Source organism: Aricia agestis, chromosome 9 (genome assembly GCF_905147365.1).
Source record: "Aricia agestis chromosome 9, ilAriAges1.1, whole genome shotgun sequence".
In the NCBI taxonomy this organism is placed as follows: Eukaryota; Metazoa; Arthropoda; class Insecta; order Lepidoptera; family Lycaenidae; genus Aricia; species Aricia agestis.
Window position 1 is genome coordinate 3,808,517 of NC_056414.1, and position 24,334 is coordinate 3,832,850.

At 35.4% G+C, this 24,334-nt stretch overlaps 1 protein-coding gene across 1 annotated transcript in view; it reads right to left on the reverse strand.

The window, feature by feature from the left end:
- LOC121730379 (tyrosine-protein kinase Dnt) overlaps positions 1-24,334 on the reverse strand; it is a 66,048-nt gene that overhangs the window by 27,499 nt on the left and 14,215 nt on the right. The window contains exons 2-4 of the mRNA XM_042119397.1: positions 4,642-4,769; positions 2,265-2,371; positions 576-706 (exon numbers count right to left, since the gene is read on the reverse strand). Coding sequence (XP_041975331.1) covers positions 576-706; positions 2,265-2,371; positions 4,642-4,769 — 366 coding nt within the window. The remainder of the gene's footprint in view (positions 1-575; positions 707-2,264; positions 2,372-4,641; positions 4,770-24,334) is intronic.

Below are 24,334 nucleotides of genomic sequence, written 5' to 3' on the forward strand. Positions count from 1 at the left end.
ATAGAATAACAATAGATTTCCAAGAATCCACGATCGAAGGATTGCGCTACGTATACGCTATAAGGGTCAATTTATAATAGCGCAGAGTCGAAGCGAAGCGAATTTCAAATTACTGAACACATAAAATTTTACCTTAACTCCAGAGCGTAACGCATACATTATAATAATATCTTCGTGGCCAATCAGCGTTGGTCGGGCGCATTCACACGAATTCGCCTTTTTAAATTCTTAGAAGTAATAAAGTGCGTTAACGCTTTGGAGTTAAGGTTGAATTTGTTATGTTCAGTTTTAATAATTCGCTTCGATGCGTTTCGACTCTGCGCTAGTATAAATTGACCCTTACGCGACGTAATTTCGGCAGTAATTTAAAATACAATGCAAGTGTTTATGTCGAACTTCGGCCGCGCATTTTCGGCCTAGTGTGTTTAGACACTTACGATTAAAATAAGAGAACCTCTTGTATATTATCTATTATCTACACAACTCGGCTACGGGTTAAAGACAATATTTTTCAGAATTGTAATTTTACATGCTATGAAACAAATAAATAAAAATTCAAAAATGTCTCTAGGTACCTTTCAAACAGATCTTGTTCCTCTTGAAGGTGAGTCTGACGTCCTTGTGGTCTCTGTCCGGCGCGGAGATGTTCAGCTGCATCGTCACCAGGATCTCCGCGCTGCGGGAACCCGTGCATGGTAAACGCACCCTGTATAAGAGTAACAATTATTATGGTAGAAGAACTAGTCGAGTTTACTATTAAAACATGCGTGTGACACTCGAGGACTGCCGCGATAAACCTATTACATAACAACAATTTATCAACTTATGCAATTGTAATTCGCATACGTCTAGTCTAAGCACTGACCTCCATTATACAAGTACGCTGGACTTATGATACCCACCTGCTCTTTGCGCCTATTTGAAGCGGAATCAGCGCCCCCAATGCGGGGGAAGAGAACTAAATCTGACGTAAATTGCAAATGGCCACTTAATCGTTATTGGTTGTCATCACTAGTATTAGTTTCAAGTACTCTCACTACTGCTATCAGAGCCAACATGGCGACTTTCAAACGTCATTTTTACGTCAGATTTAGACCTCTTATCGCCATACTCAGAGACATTTAATTACGATTAAGCTTCAATTTAATGGAGAGTTTGACAGATAATGTCAAAGTTTTGAATTAATTACATTTAAGTAATCAATGTCCCACTCTGAGTGCGGCAGTTAGAGAAATAGACGATGTACGGCAACGCCGCACCGCAGTAATGCGGGGTTGTTAAATTTTTTCGTTACGGAATTTCTCGATTCGGTATCCGCGCTCAAAGTCCGCGGTAAAAGCAATGCAATAGCTTAAAAATAAAAAAATATATTTACCAATAAATTAATATGTTTAGTTTTCTATCATTGTTGTTAAAATCATTTTGCCACAGCTCCACTCATGAAAATCACCATTTGACCCCAAATTATTAAACAGTGAGTTAAAAACGGTTTAAGAAACAAGAGTATCTTTTGTGACTTCAGAGGCAAAAACTAAACAGTTAAAATTTAATGAAAACGGTAGAGTTTGCGTAAAAAAGGACAACTAACATCCATCGTATTTATCTATTAAGGTGACGCCGCGTAAAAGTAAAAAACCGTGTTGGATATGTTTTAGATTGCTTGTTTTCTATGAGAGGCCGGGCCGGCACAACAAGCAATGGAACCGCAAAAATGGAAAGGGCGTAAGCGACAAAATGGTTTTTGTCTCGTAATTTAAATTAAATAAATACATTTCATATAAGCTATGGGCAAAGTGTATGCTTGAACCAAGCTATGTACAAATTTTGGAAGCTTATCACTCTCCTCTGTTGGCAAAATAGGAATCCCTTTTTTACAGAGGTATTTTTGATTGATTATTCTATGTTATAAAAGTTGACCAATCGTGTTATGCTATGGGTAATTCAAAGACAAGGACATGATGAATACTGACAATGAACTTTAATTTCTTAGCTTTAGTCATTGCTGAGAAAAATCGATATCGCTACAGCCAAATTATCAAGGCGTCGCCTTAATGTACTTTCGCAAATTTTTACACTGAGCGTAGTACTAGTAGGATTAAGAATGAATAATTAATAATTAATAAACAAAATAACGACAGTAATACCATGTAAAGCTGTGCACTAATAAAATTTCTCATGTCATGTGGTGTTGACCACAACATTAGCAACTCCAACATACAACATTGTGTCCTTAATTACCTACTAAGATAATATTATGAATGTACCTAAAAGTCTGCAGCGTGGTAGGCACATAACCGCGCTCGGAGATGTTGACCTGCGGCGGCAGCATGGCGCCTCTGCTCTCATACTCTATGCCCATCACGTACGCCAGCTGTGGACAGACGGACAATTAGATCTTAGTCTTAGTACGTCTAGACGATAAATAAGGAGTGAATTTCGAATTAAAATTGTTTGATAAGAGATCATTTTTCCGTTACTTTAGGTGCATTCGCAAGACCATCTTGACATATATTATGCCACTTTCTACCGTTTACGATGTGGTGATAACATTTCCATTTAGTGTGCAATCAAAGTTTCATCTTATTTGGCTATCTTAAATAGTCCTTCAGCCAATGTAGTTTGGCTATGCCTACTGCTTATGCCCGAAATTACGGCCGAATTAAACGGCTTCATATTCGACCTAAATCGACCTTCGTTAAAACACTCAATATATTTTTAGGTACTGCGGTAAATTAAATGATTTCATTAGTCGCTTTAATCGCGCATTTAATGATGATTAAAATGTAATTTAAATTAGCCATGCTATAATCGCTTTAGAACTCTCTAATGCTATATCTGACTACCCAGAAGGCTCTAATTAGAGAGATACATTTCACTTCATTAGTGCTCATCCTTTGACAATCAAATGCATTAAGGCCATTAGTGGCTAATAAATTCTAGATATACCTACAATCTACATGTCAAAGTGTAGTGTGTATCCAATTAGAATAAGTGCGTACACCCAGACACTTGGCATTTTTAATCGTTTATGGAGCACCGTAAAGACAGGTTTTTCTCATATTAAAAGGTCTCCAATATGTGCAGTGGCCTATTAGAGCCAAAGCAAAAGCGAGATTTTGTGTCAAATCGAAGTACGAAGCAAACTCATTTAATGAATAAGACGCAGGTTTTTGAAAATGTTTCTAGGATTTGCATATTATGTTTGGACATTCTGTATTAAAGAACATAATATCTTTACAAGAAGTCAGGTTGTAAGAGGCTAAACGAGTCGAGTATGTTCTTATTGGAATTTAATTAGAAGGTTTAAACTATCTTTAATATTACAAATAAAAACTATTATCCTCTCGTTATTCACCGAGAATTTGTTTTAAAACATTTTACTCAAACTCAAAGGCGGGGCTTACACTCTTTTGTTTCTAAAATTAATCGCGTTGGAGGCGAAATTGAAAGACGTTAGAGCCGGCGGCATTCATTAAAGTAAAATCAAATTACAGTATATTGTCACAGAATGGGGGTTTCGTGGAAAAACAGGAATAAATAAGGAACTAAAATAATAATTAAAGTAATTTTCATCACTTTGTTACAAAATGTACGTGACAAAAAAGTTTTAATTGGATTTTCCAGTTTACACTGTCACCAAACGACGTTCTTGATTTGTTTTGGTTTTTTTTCTTTGTTCATATATTATTATACGAATGTCCTTTCTGTGTGAAAAAGTGACAACCGTATCTCGGTTGTCACGTAATTGTGTAAACGCAATCGTCCACAACATACCATGCCGAATTTTATATATGTATAATATTACGTTAGCAATGTGTAAATTTAAAAAACATTGCAAGCGTAATCATGCTTCGGCCGCCTATTGTGTTTAGACAGTAAGGGCACAGGCCCTCTTGTTCACCACTTTCTGATAGTGCCGAATGGCTATCCACAACTTTTTTGACAGATTCTCCATACTTGATCTGTCAAATTAATTGGTGGCCTATTCGTCACTTATCAGAATATGGTGAAACAGGCCCTAAAAGTTGTATGGAGGTTATTACTAACACATTTTGGTAGATAACTGAAAACCGTTTGCTAATCGGGAGGGAACTGTACATTTTATTGCGTAAAAAAACCTATGTCCTTTTCCGGTACCTCCCAAATAAATGAAAAAAAAAAAAGATTGGCTCATCTTGGCGGGGGCACTCCCATGCCCCCAGATTTATTTCTGGATTTTGAACCAAATGCTTTCAGAATGTCGGGCTACAGTCATGTTGCCTAGCACCGGTTCGGGAACTAACCCAGCGAGAAGAACCGGCGCAGCGTAAGAAACTCGCACGGGGCCACTTTTTACCAAAAAAAGTATCCATATCGGTACATTTTACCTTTATAGACAAACACACTATAGTCCGTACAATCCAAGAAGACGCACCCCACTATTCCTCCTAATAGTTATAGTATAATATGTGCGCAAGCTTTCGCCAATATTTGAGTGTTATCGGTACACACTAATTACCTATGAGTGCACGCGCACACTACAATAAATAGACAAATTAAGAAAAAGCGTCACGGTCAAGGGAAAGATGCTCACCCAAAAAGTGGTGGGGCGCTACTTCGTGGATTGCGCGGACTATATCCCACTTATTAATTCCTACTTACCGGTTTCCTTCCCAGCGACTGCCACATGAACTCCAGATCGGCTATATGCGCCGGCACTGGCACTATGAAGCTAGTCGCGTACGTGTTCACCGCGCCTTCTCGCACGTAGTATAGCTCTGCGTCTAGACCTGAAACAAGGAGTTTTTTTTTTTAGTACTTCATCTTCAAACTAGATAACGCCCGCAACTCCATTGCACTAAAATTCGGTTTTCGCGCGGGAACCGTAATTTTTTCAGCATTAAAAATATCCAAAAGCATCTCCATTCTCCATACCAAACAGCACAATCGGTTCAGCGATTTGGGCGTGAAGAATAAACACAGACAGATACATATAATATTAGTATGGATTGTACTAGATACTGGATATTATGTCGAGTAGAACTGGTCGTAGTCAAAATATTATGACGTCATATCATCTTATTTTTTTTAAAGCAGTCAACATTTCCATAATGACGTAGTGTTGAAAGAAGTTTTGTAAGTTTAAGTGAATTTTGTTAATAAATGTGAAAACGGCGAAAAGCTGACCACTCAGGAGTCACAGTGTTCTGACGGTTGCACTTCCAAACAAACATGACTTTATGTTGTGAATTTGTATGCTCATGCACTACTAATCTGTTAAAAATTCTGTGGCTCAAGTAGAAGTCGTAGATATTACAATGGTAACAAAAATTGGCGCAAAATTTTCGTAATAATATCATGAAGTAGTAGCCAAACCGAGCCACACTTTCTTGTTCTTACAACTCTCAAAAAATGCGTATAGTCAATGAAAACAAAGATTGACAATGCCCAAAAAACTTGATTATTGTTTACCAATAAATGTTTCGAGTGTATACTTCCCCCATAAGTGCTCTGTAATACAATTTACTTTTTACCCCAACGGCCCCACGCAACCTGCCCTCAGGCATTTAGGTGTACATTTTAAGAGCCCTTAGCGCCTAGGGCTAAGGTTTTCAATCAGACCTGCGAACTGAATCGTCTTAAATTTAAAATTGCACCCCTATAAGGGGGAGGGGTGCAATCTTGAAAAGTTTTGAAGATGTAAAATATATTGCATTTTTGTTGCAACCTTAAAGAATCTTTCTTTGGCCCATGATGTACGTAAACAGTTTCCTGTTTACGAACATGAATCATGATATTCGTCTATGATTGCCCAAATATCGATGTAGATTGTGTATGCTAGAGAGTTAGAGATAGATATAAAATATTAGGTAGGTTTTTTATTATCACAATGAAAATGAGATTTTGAAATACGATAAATTTTTCTTATCGCTTTTCGAATACCCCAAAAGGTTCGACTCAGACAGTTCTGTGACTATCGTATTTTTTGACGATACAAATAGACAGGTAAAGAGTAATTAAAGATCAACATAATAATATCAATATTACTTTAGGTATTAGAAAGTTGATTTCAAAAATATAATTCATAAATTATAATATTATTCGACCTCCAACTAGGTGGGACGACGATCTCCGTTTAGTTGCAGGCCCATGTTGGATGCGAGTAGCAGGAGATCGGTCATCTTGGAGTTCATTGAGAGAGGCCTATGTCCAGCAGTGGACGACTATAGGCTGATATGATGATGATGAATATTATTACATAAAAAAAAAACATATTCAGAAATTAGAATAATATTATAATTTACTATTGTAAAAATAAAAATACGGAATACTTTATTGTTTGTGAAATAATAAAACTCTCGACTCTCGAGTCTGTTGCCCACGCGAAAATTTTTATAGCTCAATACGATTGTTGAAGTACTTATATTAATTTTGCTTCTAATAATATTAATCTTATCAAGAGAATAATAAAATAAGGACCTTTATTGTTATCTTTAGATATTTTTCAACAGAAAATCTCTTTGTATGATGAACAATGATATTTTATTATAAAAAAGATGATGAAAATTGAAAGCATAATAAGTAATTATATTTCTATTTTTAGTTTCGGGTTGTATATTTCAGGTTTATTTGTGGTTAAAAAGTAAATATAATTTTTTTAACAATGAAATATTACTATACTGTAATCGAATTTTCTGGAAAAAATAAAATTTCCTTACTAAGTGTTGATCGTGAATTTCCTTACTAAGTGTTGATCGTGTAGCCAGGTAAAGTAAAAATGTAAAGTAAAACATGTTTAGTCTAAAACATGGCTTGCCTATGATGTATAACTTTTTCAGCGGCAGCAAGAAAACTCGTCTTGGCATAATATTACATCAATTTTATGTGCAAGTAAAACCTTATTGCATTGAAAATAACTATCTTGGCAAGGTTATAGCCAAGATTGTTCTTTTCAATGCACACACTATTACTCACTAGAAAACTGTCTAAAACTTCCCCTATCCAAACCCTATACTTTTCTAATAGAGCTGCTTAATATTTCAAAAGCATTCTCTACCTACAATTGAATTCTTGTTTTTTTACACTGTCAATAAGGCCTAGAATGGCACAGCAGATTGTTTTTTAACTATCAATAGGGGCTACAGTGGCATGGCAGACGCATCCTGCACCCCCAGATGTTAGAGTCCCCAGAGGCAACACGTCAAATTATCCAACTTACTCTATTTGCTTAGCTAAAAAGAAATGAGAAAAATCCAATGATCCGTTACGAGACTTCTGGCAGATCGAAATCATTTTGATAGTCGTTACATCTGCAAAATATAGCTACGTATGATAACATTTTTATACAGCTACTAGCTGTCCCCGTGAACTTTGTGTCACTTTAAAACCTTCCCTGGACTTCTACGACTATTTTAAGATTAAAATCAGCCCAATCCGTTTAGCCGTTTTCGAGTTTTAGCGCGACTAACAGATTTGAAAATCCATTTTTATATATAAGAAGATATAGATAAAATAGCTCGTGTTTTATTAAAATTTAAACAGTACTTTAGGTGCTACCGTAGACTTAATATGCCTAATTAGTACATTAAAAAACAACCAAAATCTTTCTTTTTAGTGTCCTTCCGACACCAAAAAGTCTTTTAGTTTCATTTTTACCACTACTGTGGTAAAATGACTTAATAAAATTAAGACGATAATGATCTTCTTCGAAAGTAATCGAATTTTAAAAAAGTTGATAATTAAAAGCAAGATAGCAGGTAGGAAGACTAATAAAATAGAAGCATGGTAAAGTTTTTTGTCAAAATTGTTGTTTGAAGTCAGGAGTTGAGCAACTTTATAGCGAAGACACAGTTGTCATAATATTGCCGGGAACAAAGTTTACTTGTCTATTTCCTTTACGCTTGTATTTTTGTTACTTTTGAACTCTTTATTTACTTCCTATCTTTTTAATTAAATTTCGAAAATCAATTAAAACAACCTATTGTTACAGCTACTACTATTTTATTTGAAAATGGAAACTGGACACGAAACGTTTGAAATTTTCACTGTGTTTTTTTATTAGGTTCACAATGTTTGTGACAAAAAAGGTTGACAGGTATCGTTATCAAGGACTCTCAAATAGAAGCTTTGACTGTTGAAATCGAAAAAAAAGTAAAAATTAAAATGGCGGATCATCCAATCAGCGTTCATTTGAAGGCGGCAAAGCGGACGCGGCTGTCAAACGGACTGAATATGAAGTGGCACTTTGCACAATTGATGAATCACTACCCCTACTTTAAGCATACCTATGTAGGGTAGGGCTGAACTAAATGTTTAATAGAGGCCTATTAATTTAATATTTTAATAATACAGATATTATAGAGATAACAGTGATGCTAACTATAAAATAAAAGTATTCAAAATCTTATATGTGGGAAAAGCTAAGATACAAATAATTAAATTAATTTTAATAATGATTGTGTGAGGGAAATGAAACCGTATGAAACTGTCACATTTCTTAATTTCGAAATTGTTTATATTCTCACAAGCATGACAAATATTCATTTTTCCATGAAGTCAAAAGCAGTCGTTTTTGTGAAATCTTAACCAAACTGCAAACTATTATTAACAGCATAACACATAATTTCCGCGTCAATCTGTTTTTGACAGCCCTACGCCAGGCGTTGCACCCCAGACTCCCCTACCTTCAGACAATATAGTCGGACACCCTACACTATTCTGTGCAAGTGTTTACACTGTGACAACGCGTCAGCTCTGTAATTTGTTTACTCTATAATAAGTCTTTATCTTGAAAATGTCCCTTCATTAAGATTTAAGTAAAAAGAGATTTTGTATAGTGACGGTAAAGCGTTAAAATAGTGTCATTTCTAAAGGGTGGAGCGAAAATTAAAAATGTTGGTATCAAAGAAGTCTATTTCACCTTTTTTGTGTGGGTGTACAATCGAAGCGTATTTACAATAAGATGTCTCGTTTTCTTTTTCACCAAAGACCCAACCCTTCCTCCCCCTTTTACCAAAAATAAGACACAAACGTTATAATTAAACCAGTCCTTTGAAACATGCACGATTCTAATTATGACTTCCCTTCGGCGCTTTGCACCCATTTTGTACCTACAGAGTACAATTTCAACCGTTTGCACCTACATTTTGCACCGACACACTTTGTATCGCTTGCACCTAGTTTGTGAAGGTTTCAAGATTTTAATTGACATCTTGTGTTGTGTTTGCTTTGTGCGGAGTTAGATATTGGTTCTACCTTAGAACCAAGCGGAGCAAGTCTTATTAGGTTTTCTTAGTATTTATTTGGTTTAGAGTCGCTTGAATAAAAAGTGACGATCGGTTGCAAATAGGTCTATCCCTATCGGTAACGTAGTAAATATCAAATAGATGTACCCTATCGGTAACGTAGTAAATATCAAATAGATGTACGAATACGGGTACTGGGGTAAAGCATTACGTAGAGTGTAGACCAACATTCATTTATGTATTTCGGATCTGTTTTAAACATATGTGTTCGGATTTTGGAAGTATAATGAAAATAGTTATTTTGGATCCAGACTTGGACTGATATCATAAAGTTATTGTCCAGTTAATTATTTTTGGATTATAATTTATCTTTTCATTAACATTTTCAATTGGTTGAGGATTTGATGTTAGCCAATCTAAGGGACAATTTTACCATTTACACTTATAATTACGTTTTATAAAAGTAAGTTCTCACTGAACGCGTTCATGCAGCGATATAAATCTTGTTTTACTTCAAATTTGACACGATGATTTTACATCTTTTCATAATTTTGGACCCTTGTCACGTTATTTTAACAACAACATAGCAAGAAACGATAATATAAATTTAACCAAACGCATCTGTCAAAACCGTATAATTATTGTCATTTTTTCGTTTATGTTTTTCGTTCCGTCATAACACTACACTGACAGGACTTAAACGGGTTTTATGAAGTTAAGCCTCGAACATTGGGCGTTTAAATGATAAATCTCGGTTTTGTTAAAAACACGTTTAGTTTAAGTTGGTAAAATACAATTAGATGTTATAAACGCGTTTATACGTTTAAAACCAGTTTAGTGTGCACTAAACGTGTTTAATTTCTTTGGTGAAATTGCACCTAAAGCATTACTGTAAAAATTTACTCCTGCAAAAAAACCGAATATACCTTCTTGTCTTATCATACTTTGATTTAAAAAGTATAAGATCTACACAATTCGAAAATTTTCAAAATACTCTATTATGCACATTGGTACGATAATAACTATTCACGAACTTCCTGGGACATTTATTAACTAGCGATAAAGGGTACACGCGAGCCAACTACCCCACAAATTCTTCTTATCTCGACTCGCACAATAAAACGAAACGCTTTTGTAAATCATATTCGCGCTGTTGCAGTTTTGCAACTTTTACAGCTTTTATCGCGTAGTTAAGTAGTTTGTGAGTGTGTTTTTGTGAAATGTTTCCGTTTTTAAATATACCAAATGTACTTCCATCATCCACACTAATATTATTTAAATGCGAAAGTGTGTCTGTCTGTCTGAATGTCTGTTACCTCTTCCCGCCCAAACCACTGAACCGATTTTGCTGAAATATGGCATGGAGATACTTTATGTTCCGAGAAAGGACACAGGATACTTTTTATCTCGGAAAAATTTACGTTTCCGGTGCATAAAAGAATTTTGGCTCAACGGAGTTGCGGGTTTCATATAGTCTATAATATAAAAATGAGTCGCTGAATGTGTTGCTAAGCGCAAAACTCGAGAACGGCTGAACGGATTGGGCTAATTTTAGTCTTAAAATATTCGTAGAAGTCCAGGGAAGGTTTTTAAGTGACACGAAGTTCACCGAGACAGCTAGTTATTAATAAAAATGTGTGACGGGGACACTTTCGCATTTATAATGGTAAGTATGGATTATCCTACTAGTCCTACTAATATTATAAAGGCGAAAGTTTGTGGGGAATGGGGATGTATGGATGTATTGATGATCTCTTTCACGCAAAAACTACTGAATGGATTTTAATGAAACTTGACATGAACACATGAACATGAATTTTAACCTACTTTCGAAATGGGGGAGGTGTTATACTCGTTTTTAATGTTTAAAGATTACTCCGCCGCTTGTAAACCGATTTTCAAAAATTTTCCTCCGATGTATATATAGGGTATCATCCCAATTTATATTCACAATATTGATTATTCACCCTATTATTGGTACTTTTCAGTCTTTTAGATTGATGATACTCGAGTTAGTCAAGCAATCCCGGAAAAATGTACGGTTTCCGTAAAATTCCTAATTTACGCGGGCGAAGCCGCACGGGACATCTAGTATAGGTAAAATATTATTATATATACTTATATTATATTGTCTCGTCTGGTTTCATATTACCCTAATATCCCAATTAGGTTTATCACACCAAATATTAACCGGGTGCTCGGCCGCTGGCGATTAACTGTCTACGGTCTCTGGTTCCAGTGATGATTCTGTCTGATTACTGTCGCTATAAACCTGTAATTAGGATCGCATTACCCACTTTATGTTTAAGGCTTTATATTTTGAGAAAATCTGATTTTGGTGTCATTTAGTATTATAGATGTTACAGTGCTGGTAAAGCACGTAGGCTTTAAGTCCCGACTTACTTATTGTGGGTACTGGATTAACGAACGTAAAGTCCTAGGCATTTTCTAGATATAATTATTAAAATTCGCCGTTATATATTTTAATGTAACTAATAAGTAATAACACCCTCTAAAGAATAAAACATTGTATACTAAATTAATCCCTTCAGAAAATGTTGTCTATAAATAACAGCAAAAACATTATGAAGTATCTAACATTGTTAGCGCAGTAATAAATTTCAATTTGTAGCCTTAATTTCGTTACATAAATCTATTCGCTGTTGGATCTTTGTTAATTTCGGTTAAACTTGTAAGCTTGCTTTGGCATACTTTTAGCATAATTGGTGAGTATTTCGATTGAAGCTGGCTCTAGCAAGTCGGATTGTAGAGCCTCTCTCTAGCATGTTTTTTGTTAAGTTCATGAAATTAACAAGTCACCTTAATTTATATGGTTAAGTCGCGGTCGTTATATTTATTCCTCAAATAACAGCTAAATATTTTAAAGCCGAAAATGGAATGTCACGTTTTTTTTTATGAAATAAGGGGGCAAACGAGCAAACGGGTCACCTGATGGAAAGCAACTTCCATCGCCCATGGACACTCGCAGCATCAGAAGAGCTGCAAGTGCGTTGCCGATCTTTTAAGAGGGAATAGGGTAGGGAAGGGAAGGGAAGGGAATAGTTGAGGGTAGGGAAGGGAATAGGGTAGGGGTTAGGGGATTGGGCCTCCGGTAAACTCACTCACTCGGCGAAACACAGCACAAGCGCTGTTTCACGCCGGTTTTCTGTGAGAACGTGGTATTTATCCGGTCGAGCCGGCCCATTCGTGCCGAAGCATGGCTCTCCCACATATAAACGTGTCTTTACATAATATTTTTTATTGACACACATTTAAAATAAAACAAAAAAATTGAAATAGAACATAATATTGTTCTCTTATTAGTTGTTATCTAAGTTACAATTATTTTTTGACTGAAATAAATAGTAATTTAGATTAGGTTTGTTGACACAGAATTTTCCTGAGCATTTTAGAGTTAAGTGCCCCCAAAGTTAATGCGCATAGACATTTTCGTAATTTTTCGGCAACGGTCGTATTTCCCGAGCGTCGGAAGACGTCGCTGCAAGCGCTGTTTTAAACTTAACTTTAAGAAAAATAGCGCTTTGCAGCAACGTAGAGGCGCCTGACGTTGCTTGGACGTTACCATGGTAACGCCGCGATGGCTTCCCGGTGAGTTGTAGCACTTATTGACGGACCGGCGACAGCGGACAGCCACCTGCTATATTACTATATTTACTTCTAATTCCTTTGAGCAAGGTGCAAAATGCAAGTGCATTGTTTGGGGCTCTTACGTTTCATAGATTGGGGTATTTTCGTGATTAAGAAATATAATTAGCGAAGATTTGCATGCGCATTATTAATTAGGGAGTACTGTACTTCTCGTGAAAAAGTAAGTATGGTTAATATTATGTGCCTCAAATAACTATTAATATTGTGCCATAGTAATTAAATGTTCGCAAAAAATCAGATGACTTTGCTGGTTTTTCATCAATTCTTGTTACTGTTTCATTGTATTAATAGTATTTTCATCAACAAACGTTAAAACGATTAAAGTTTTTGAAGGCACGAAAACTCCGTCGTTTCCGGCGTTTATCGCAAGGTTTTTTGGACTCTTGAACCATTGAAAAACATAATCTTTTCACTTGCAATAAGCCTCAAAATTCACTACATGCAAGCCAACCTTCATTTTCCGGTGTTCTCTACAGTCGAAACTGACTTCTACCTCATTGTAATACGTGTGATAATAGCGTGCTTAGTTGTTTTAAGTTAAACGCCATACTTGTCAAACTATGAAGGCTACTTCATGAATTTCTTAGTTTTGTTTTCAATTACAACAAAGGTTAAGTATCGGTTTGAACAATCGTTATCACGGTATTAATAGTACCTGAAATTAATTAAGGGTAGATTAGTTACCTGGTACAAGAGGGACAGAAGTTACCTGGTACAAGAAGGACAGAAGTTACCTGGTACAAGAGGGACAGAAATTACTTTCTTGGTCAAAAGGAATATCTATAGCAATATATAATCAGTAATCATATTACCTTTTCACGCTAAAATCGCTGAACCGATTTTAATAAAATTTGGTATGGAGATACTTTGAAAAACGGGAAAGGATATAAAATACTTTTTATTCCAGAAAATGGTATGTTTCTCTCGCAATAATCGAATTTTTGCGCAACGGAATTGCAAGCGTCATTTAGTATAAAAATGCTGCTATTATAATATTACGAGTATGTAGTTTTTTCTTTTAACTTTTAACTTTAGCATACAGAAATGCGTATGCTAATTACATAATCTTAATATATATATTTCTTGTGTGCGTGTGTATGTGACTGAACTCCTCCTAAACGACTGGACCAATTTTGATGAAATTTTTTGTGTGTGTTCGTGGAGATTCGAGAATGGTTTAGATTTACAGTTTGGTCTACTGGAAAATATTTTTTCAATTAATTTCTTATTTATAAGGAGTTGTTGATTTTGGAATGTTTTACATTAGATCCGGCGGACGGCGCTATCATCGCATTCAATATTATTCTATTTCAATTTTAGTTTGTCCTGACAGATGGTGCTACGATTAATTTGAAAAAAAATTTGTTATTCAATTCATGTGCTGATTAAAATATTAAATAAATAACACATAGGCTACAATTTTAACCGACTTTCAAAATGGGGGAGGTGTTATGTTCGTTTTCTTATATTCAACGATTACTCCGCCGTTTGTTAACCGATTTTCAAAATTTTTCTTTTGGTATATAGGGTATCATCCCAATTTGGTATTATATTCAGAAAAGTGGTGATCTGATGAAGGATCCATAAGTAATCGAGGGAACTCCTCAAAACTTATAGGGAAACATATGGTGACTTCGGTTTCGTGAGAAGTATTCTAAGCATATGCTACCAACAAGTAAGATTTTGCACCGAGATATACCTGGTATACCGTGGTTCGGAAGGTGCTGAGAGAATTCCTGATTCTTTATAGATACAAGTTTGGGAGTTTCGGCGTTGTTTTAAGAACAGAAAGCATATGCTACTATGCAAATTACATTCTTCATCATCATCATCATCATCATCACTACCATATTATACCATTTCATAGTCTTTTAGATCGAGACTCGAGTTTGTCAAGCGATAATTAAAAAAAATCTATATCTACCTAATATTATAAACCTGAAGAGTATGTTTGCTTGAACGCGTCAATCTCAGAAACTACAGGTCCGATTTAAAAACTTATCTCAGTGTTAGATAGATCATTTATCGAGTAAGACTCATCATTTATCGAGAAGGTTATATTATATTATTACTCTAAGACTAATACGACAGAAGAAACTCAGGAAAATGTGGGAAAAACGGGGGAAATATTTTTTATGGGAAAATGTACCTACGGATTCTGTAAAATTTCTAATTTACGCGGGCGAAGCCGCGCGGGACATCTAGTATAATATAACTTTTTAGAAACAAATCTAAGTTTAACATTCTAATAACTAATACAGCTAAATTATGAATAAAATAAAGCTTACCAACAACAAATTAATAGCATATTCATGACACAACTGCACTTAATTCATGGAGTATTAAAATGCAAAATAAATGACGCAATAAAGAATTAAAATGAAAACCGCTGTTAGAAAAGCACTAGTACATTAAATTGCAAAACCCGTGGGAAGAACGAGTGTGAGCAGGGTTGCCAAAATCAAGTACCTATAATAATTACTAAGCTAATAATATAGAGCATGATTTGTTTTTTTCTTGGCTTATTAAGAAATAAAATATTTTAAAATAAGATTATAACATGTACTTACTTATTAAAAAAATCTAGTTAGGCAGTGGTCTTATGATGTCAATGACATGCAATATACCTATTAGGAATTGAAACTACTATTATTAACTATTAAGTATATTATATATTTTGACAAAATAGTAATATAAAAATTATTGTTCTGTCCAAAAGGAACACAAAATAGTGGAGTTATCCGTGTATCTTTTGGCACGGAATCCTTAAAAGATTACTGTGAATAATAAATATATAGACTTAAAATTTGTTTAACTTTCTCCAAGATAACAGCCCTAGGTGTAAGCGAACTGAGCGAGCCATTAGTCAAATCTTGTGACTGAGCAAACATTAACATTAAGGCGTTGTAATAATATATTACAACGCCTTAATGTTGCTACCCTTGTATTATGTCTTTAAAGCGTTTTTTAATAATGTTCTATTTATGAGAAACGCTGGTGTACTATAATATTAATTATGTAATAATTATGTCTCCTACAAACTCTCAAACTCCCACTTCAGCTTCAGACATATTACACTTATACGTGGGAGAGCCATGCTTCGGCTCGAATGGGCCGGCTCGACCGGAGAAATACCAAGTTCTCACAGAAAACCGGCGTGAAACAGCGCTTGCGCTGTGTTTCGCCGAGTGAGTGAGTTTACCGGAGGCCTAATACCCTATCCCTTCCCTACCCTCCCCTATTCTCTTCCCTTCCCATCCCTACCCTCCCCTATTACCCTATTTCCTCTTAAAAGGTCGGCAATGCACCTGCAGCTCTCCTGATGCTGCGAGTGTCCATGGGCGACGGAAGTTGCTTTCCATCAGGTGACCCGTTTGCTCGTTTGCCCCCTTATTTCATAAAAAAAAGACAATTTAAGAGGTTTACCTTGTTTAAAAGTATAATGCCTTTTACTTTAATAAGCAAGAGGAAAAACATCATGACCTACTGTTTTAACTCTTTCTTTAAGCCTAAAAGTGTTAAAACTCTTTCGAATTTGCTTTTGAGATAAATTGAATGATGAATAGTATCAGAGACTTTTAGACAGAAGATGGATATGATATTACTGTAGGCCTTTCTTTTATGTGCATTAAATTGTTTCTACACTAAGGCCTGTTTTCACCAACCGCCTCCTAACGCTAAGTGGTCCCCTAGCGACCATTAAGGGTACATATCCTTCAAGATTTCACGAATTTTTGTGTGTCACGTTCGTCCTTAGGGCGTAAGAACTTTTGCAAAACATAACTTTTTTTTTTAATGTGTTTGTTTTAAGAGATATTTGACCCGCAAAGATCGCTAGGGAACACTTAGCGTTAGGAGACCGTTGGTCAAAACAGGCATTAAGGCCGTATACAACGAGGATTAGTGAAATTTCATGTTTTTATTTTCACTAGAACTTTGACCAGAAGTAATTATAAGCATTTAAACATTTTTTGTAGTAAATATGTACCTTTCGAGCGCCATCTATTGAGCTAGTTTGCCTAAAATTCTAAAACGTCAGTGGCCTATAATCCCGCCTTAATCTTGCAACCATCACATAATACAGGTCGACTAAAAGTTTTAGACTCATCACACAAAACGTTGTATCTCTTCTCATCATTACTAACAATATTATTATTAACTTTAATAAACGATAATTCCTTTATTAACAGCACGTGCTCTATTGTGAGCGAAACGGCGAATCAGAATCAATACCTTTTCATATTCTTATTAGATTTGGTCGAATTCGCCGCATTATGACTCGAGGTTAAGTTAACCACGTGTAGGATGAGGAAAAGATTTAGTAATGGATATACTGAGGGTTATATTACTGTTTTGTTAGGCAGCAATAATATTATTATAATACTGTATGGTATCACACTAAGGGCCTGTTTCACCACTTCCTGATAAAGTGGGGGATAGGCTATCAACAACTTTTTTGACAGATTGTCCATACTCTATCTGTCAAGTTAAGTGGTGGATAGCTTATCCGGCACTTATCAGGAAGTGGTGAAACAAGCCCTAAAAGTGATCGCACATTTATCAGCACGCACGCGCCGAACGCGTCGCATTTTAGAATTCGTTGTATGAAATGATGTGAAACCTCACACATTCGTCCGCACCGTACGCGCCGCATTTCGTGTACTATCAACTATGCGGTGCGTACGACGCGTACGGCACGGCTAAAGGCTGAATTTATAAACCACCGCGCGAACGCGCGGTTTAGCCGCTACAACGCGAGATCGTGAGCAAATGTATGTAACGATTTATTTAGATAGCGGTGCGGTCGCGCTGTCATTTCGTACATTGGCTTGTTATCTCGCCTTAGAACTGTTTGATGCATTTGAGCTTGAAAGATATTATTATCATATATTAAGTTATGATAGTGAGAAAGATATGTAGAGTAGGTATAGTACTATCAGAGAAGTTGGTTTATAGGCAGATGGCAGACCTATGTCATTTGGTTGCTTTTCGTTCAACCCAGCCTAGGATCATGTCGAACATTGAAATTTGACAGAACTCGACCAAATGATGTCGGTATCTGAATATTCAATTTTCGATAGTACATCAAAGCAGTTTTTTAATGGTACATTATTATTGATGGCCTAGTCTATTCCATAACGTAAAACATTAATGGTAAAAAGCAATAATTCTGTCAGCCTGTCTTTAATTATCCTATACTAGCAGAGTAAACAGTGGCTATTTTTGGAATAACCCAAGCAAACTTTGGTGAATATAATTTACTATGCTAGAACTAATAGTTTGTTATGACAAAGTGTAAGATAAGTAATCATCGTGTACTTAACCTATTTCATTAAGAATTAAAGCAAGGCTTGAGCTGTGTTCCTATGTTTTAGTTTTTTTTTGTATATTCTAACCAGTTTTGTTTTCTGGGTGTTTGAACACAGAGGAAAATCTGGCCATTTTTTTGGGTTTTTGGACGTTCTTATCTTTTCTAATAATTAAATTATGAAAAAAAAGAAAACATAGGGACATGCTAATAGTGGCCATAGATATTCAGGAAAAAAATCATAACTCTACCGGCAATATCCAGGGAGGAAACAGGGGACAGCGTTTGTATGGAAAAAAGGGCGGTGTGGACTCCTCTTAATTGTGATCTGTCAGCTGGGTTTGACGTAACGCAACCAAACTACTTAGGTCCCCGATTTGCATAGGAATCAACTTCTCTGATAGTACTTAGCCCGGGGCCAGACTGACGTGGTGTGAAACGTCCATAGATATTAGAGATCCCTAGAACGATTTTATTTTACTACTAAGCAAATTTTTTGTGAGTAGCTTCATTTTGATAAGACAAACAACAATTTTATTTGCGAAAAATCTCGAAAGTGGTAGCTAACAGAGATAGAAAGGATTTCATACTTTGATTTGATGATCCAAAAATATGGATTGTTCTATTTGTAGGACAATGTTACTCTTAAATTATATAACTATTAACCTATCAAGTATCAACATACAAAAAATCAGATGGTTAGGGTTTTGTTTTGGAGTTCCGTAGTCAACCAAGTTTTGTTGATTACAGAACCCTAAAACGGAACCCTAACCAGCTGACTCTTTGTATGTTGATAGGTTAATAGTTATATAATTTAAGAGTAACATTGTCTTACAAATAGAACAATCCATATTTTGGGATCATTAAATCACGTTTTCATTCAATCATTTAGAGTCTACATTTGAGACAATCACGAACAAATCAAAGCTTTACGATTAATTACAATTAGCACGCCTCCTCTATAGTTAAAACTTTTATTTGTAAGATGGTACCTACTTACATATTATTAAGTATTTAATCTTCTATTACTTACTCTTCTACAAACCTGTTTTATTTCTTAAATCATCTTTATTTTACGTTAATATTAATATTATCGTCCTCAAGGATTATTCTACACTATAGACAGGATATTTCTTAAAGCTTATATGCGTGTAAGGCTTCTTTGAGGGTGTAAATCCACCGCGAATTCGATACTGATCCCTTTTCCCCGTGTATGCAAAACTGTACTTATAGACAATGTCATGGATTATACACATGCTACAATAATTATATACAAGTTATTATATATATATATATATATATATATATATATATATATATATATATATATATATATATATATATATATATATATATATATATATATATATATATATATATATATATTCAAGTCATATTGTTATCCTTATTTGGTCGGATTATGATAGGGTTAGGATAGGTTTGTTGTGATACAGATCCAGAATATCCCTCCGTATACGGCTGAAGGCAAAGCGCAGATGGTTTTAGTGGGTAAGAGTCCCACATACCCCCGGGGTGCTTCAGCTTTTAACTGAGGCACATCCCCAACCCGGGGCACCCATGATGGGAACAAAAAAAAGGTTTGTTGTGATAAAATGATCATAAATTATTAATTTAAAAGCTATTTAAAACTGAGCTTTATTTATTACATAGCATCGCGAATGTTAAGTTTGCCAATTCAATAATTCTATCCCTAGAATGTATTATTCAAAAATGCACCGCATTGTCGCGTCGCGGTACAATGTGAGAGACCTTGTCTGCCCACTGGATTATACTAATTTTCTCAGGAGTGTAAAATAATAATAATATTTGACTCAAGTCCAAAATCTGTTTTCACATTTCTGTATAAACAAGCTCATTAGGACTCGAGTTTGGATAGAGCTAATTATCTTCACAGTAGTTTTCAATGACATAGAAATCTTTGGCAAGCTGAGTTAACAGTTTATACTAAATAGATAGTATGTACTATGTAGAGTATAAATAAAATATTAGGGTCGACTTATATGCGTCCGCTCGAACGCGCGGTTTGGCGGCTCCACCGCAAGATCACAAGCAATTGTATGTAAATAGTGTATTATGTAAATGTATATGTAAATACTATGTCCACACTATGCAATTTCATTTTAAATTTTCGTCATAATCTTTATATTCAACTTTCGTTTGGTCTTATTCAATAATTGAATGCGTCAAAATCCACCCGCTTTGGAAAGAAAAGTGTGATAGCGTCGCGGGCATGCCTCACGTGCGATGTTGACTGCGCTATAACGCATGCCCTTGATGAACAAAAAAGGCACAATGTGGACAAAGCTATTGACAGCGCGACCGCACCGCTATTTGAATAAATCGTTACATTCTATTGCTTATGATTTCGCGGTGTAGCGGCCAAACCTAAGCAGCCTAAATCAAGTTTAAAAAGACGTGAGAACGTGAGAAAGAACCAGAAAACTAGCATTTCATAACATAAGACCTATTGTCATATTTTTGACACTTACTTATCTTCTTCATCACCCAGCTCAGTGGTCCCAACCTTTTTTCATACGGGTCATATACGTCATGTTTTGGTCTTGGTGTCGCGGGTTGCATTTTTAGGGTGAAAAATAACGTTCTTCAAAATTAACGATTTAAATGTGGAAAAAAACTCACGACTTTCAAGACAACTTTATATTATTTTGTAATTTCAAAATGGTTTAACATCACGCGTGCCACAAATAAAGTCCCGGCGGGCCGCGCTGATCTAACTAATATACCTAGAAAATCCACAGTTCTTTTTTTTATGAAATAAGGGGGCAAACGTGCAAACGGGTCACCTGATGGAAAGCAACTTTCGTCTCCCATGGACACTCGCAGCTTCAGAAGAGCTACAGGTGCGTTGCCGGCCTTTTAAGAGGGAATAGGGCAATAGGGGAGGGTAGGCATGGGAAGGGAATAGGGGAGGGTAGGGAAGGGAATAGATTAGGGGATTGGGCCTCCGGTAAACTCACTCACTCGGCGAAACACAGCGCAAGCGCTGTTTCACGCCGGTTTTCTGTGAGAACGTGATATTTCTCCGGTCGAGCCGGTCCATTCGTGCAGAAGCATGGCTCTCCCACGTATATTTTTTTTAAATTTCAATTTATTTCCGGTCCTAGAGCCTATATTTATGGAGAAAAAGGTTTTCTTATTAACTGTTACTTACACGCTTCTTCCCCTAAGGTCTTCTTAAATCTTATATTAAGTATATAAAATTCTCGTGTCACAATGTTAGGCCGCGTACTCCTCCGAAACGGTTTTACTGATTTTAACCAAATTTTATATGCATATTCAGTGAGTCTGAGAATCGGCTACTGGGTACTTACCAGTTATTATATTGATAAGTGCATTTGTTGAATAAATAATAGTAAATTATTACAACTCGAGAACGGCGACCATTGTTTGTGCAACGGGATAGCGATGGACGTTGCCATGTTGAAATACTTATTTAGTAACTTCAATAAAATAATACGATCGAAATACTTTATTACATGGCAAAGCAACGTTTGCCGGGACAGCTAGTGTTATATACTTTCAGACAAACTGTGTAAAGTATGAAATTCTGTTTCTCGTTAATTTGTAATAGGACAGTAACCACGTGCGGTGTTCTAAAATTAAATTTCGGTCCCAATAAATCAGGACACCACTTTGTCATACAAGCTAGGATCGTGTTGCTTTTTAATTGGCCGGTGTGTTTTTCAGAACATGATAGAGTATACACATATTATGTGTACAGGGTACAAATTGTCTTTTTAACAGGAAAGGGTTATAAGGATTAATTGCCACGGGCCTTATAATGTGATATTTTGATCCGTCGAAGATTTTGGTGACGAATGACGTGATGAAATTGTAGCTGTGTTGTTGGAATGAATATTTCAAATCTCAGAATATGAACTTTTGTATAGAGATAGTGTTAATTATTTTTTGTGTCGTCAAATAAAATTGTCCAAGTGCGAGTCGGACACACGAACAGTTCCGTAGTATTTATATATTTTTTTAATTTTTAAAGGGGAAAGTAAATAAATTTGAAATAGGCATTATTCTGAATAGAATTTTATAAGTACAAAATATTTTCTAATTCTACAATGATGTCTACCACCGGTTTGGGAACTATTACCCGGCGAGAAGAATCGGTGTAAGAAACTTGCACGGAGTCAACTTTTACCAAGAAGATGAAAATTTTCTCTTTTAATTTAATCGATGAAAAATAATATTCTAAGTGTCTCTAGGCCGAAAATACGCGGCTGAAATTCGGCATGATCAAGCCTGCAATGTATTACTGATGACACACCATGCCGAAATTACGTCGCGTTATAGCGTATGCGTATAGCGCATTGCACACGTATTGCGTAATCATGCCGAACTTCGGCCGCGTATTTTCGGCCTAGACACTAAATATAGAACTAAACACTGTCATTTAGAAATGTATCATGTCATCTTTTTATCACCACATGCGGTTATCTATAATATATTGTGTGTGATGTGATGTCATATTATCTATGTCTCGAGTTACGAAGGGGCCACTTAATAAATGTATATATTTATTTTAGTTTAATGGATAACAGGGTGGCTATGTTTGAAGACTAATTAGTAATTTGGTAAACTTTTGTTAACCTATCGTTTATGAGGCCCAAGAAGAGTTCCGTGACACAATAATTACATTTATTGACGATCGTAATGAAGAGTTAAGTCAAGTGACATTGGCCCTTTTTCGCAATCGAATGTTTGAATTTTTAAATTTAATTTTTATTATAAAAAAACATAAAAAATACTATGATCTCTTTGTTATTAAGTTATAATGGTGTCTAATGAATGAAATATTCTCAACAATTTTCGAGTTGCAAATTTTAAAGTAACAAACTTTAAAGTAAATAAAAGAATATCGACCATATAGTTTACTCCAGTCCACTTACAGAATGTCGTAACTTACTCGTAGTTCGCTTACGGGAGTGCGATGTGAACCAGTTAAAGAAAATACCTCCCTCAGGAGTACTAGTCAAGGAGTGAAATAAAAATTGCTAAATAGGGCTGTCACTTTTATAAATATCTAAAATAATATTTTTATCATTTAATATCAATGTAATGACATAACAAAGAAACAGTGATAAGATAACAATCTAAATACAAAAAAATACAATCTAAAATATTATACAAATACTAGCTGTCCCGGCAAACGTTTCTTTGCCACCATGGCAACGTCCATCGCTATCCCGTCGCACAAACAATGGTCGCCGTCAGTCTCTAGTTGTAATAATTTACTATTATTTATTCAACTAATACACTAATCAATATAAAAAGTACCCAGTAGCCGATTCTCAGACCCACTGAATATGCATATAAAATTTGGTTAAAATCAGTAAAGCCGTTTCGGAGGAGTACGCGGCCTAACATTGTGACACGAGAATTTTATGTATAAGTAAAATTTAATAATAATGTGGCCTAAAATATTTTAGAATGATTTCACAATTTTGTTTTATAAGTAAAGGGATATGAACAATTGTTTTATCTTGAGCGTGACAAGAAATTTTTGATGATGGCTGACGTGGGATCTCGCTGATGTGACATGAAATTAATTAATTTGTATTATTTTACTTTTGAATAAGTAACCATAGCTCAGCCACACGTTTCGGTATACTCATCCGAGAATCAAAAATAATTTCAAGTCCCTCTTACATTTTAAAGGAACATTATTCAGCAAAGCTTTGAAAGAGAGTGCAAAAGTGGTCCGTGGATTTCCTTTAATATTTAACTACTACACACGGATCACGGTAGTGCACAAAACAAAATGTGGCGACTACGTACAAAGACGAATCTACGAGTGCGAATAAGTAAAGCTCAAAATATTAGTCTAAAACTTAATTCCCCGTAACGCATACGCTTTTTAGCAGTTCACAATAAAATAGTAATTTTTCCGGCTAAAATCAGTGGTGTAAATGTGGCGAACGATTAATGAATACCCGTTACGAAAAAGAAATCACTATAATATTGTGATAATGAGAGACTGCCACCATACCACGTGAGCGAAACTTTTCAATTAGTCCTAAAAACTACCATCTCATAAGCCTTCGGTAATCTAACATCACAATAGTGTCGTTTTATGCTGGAT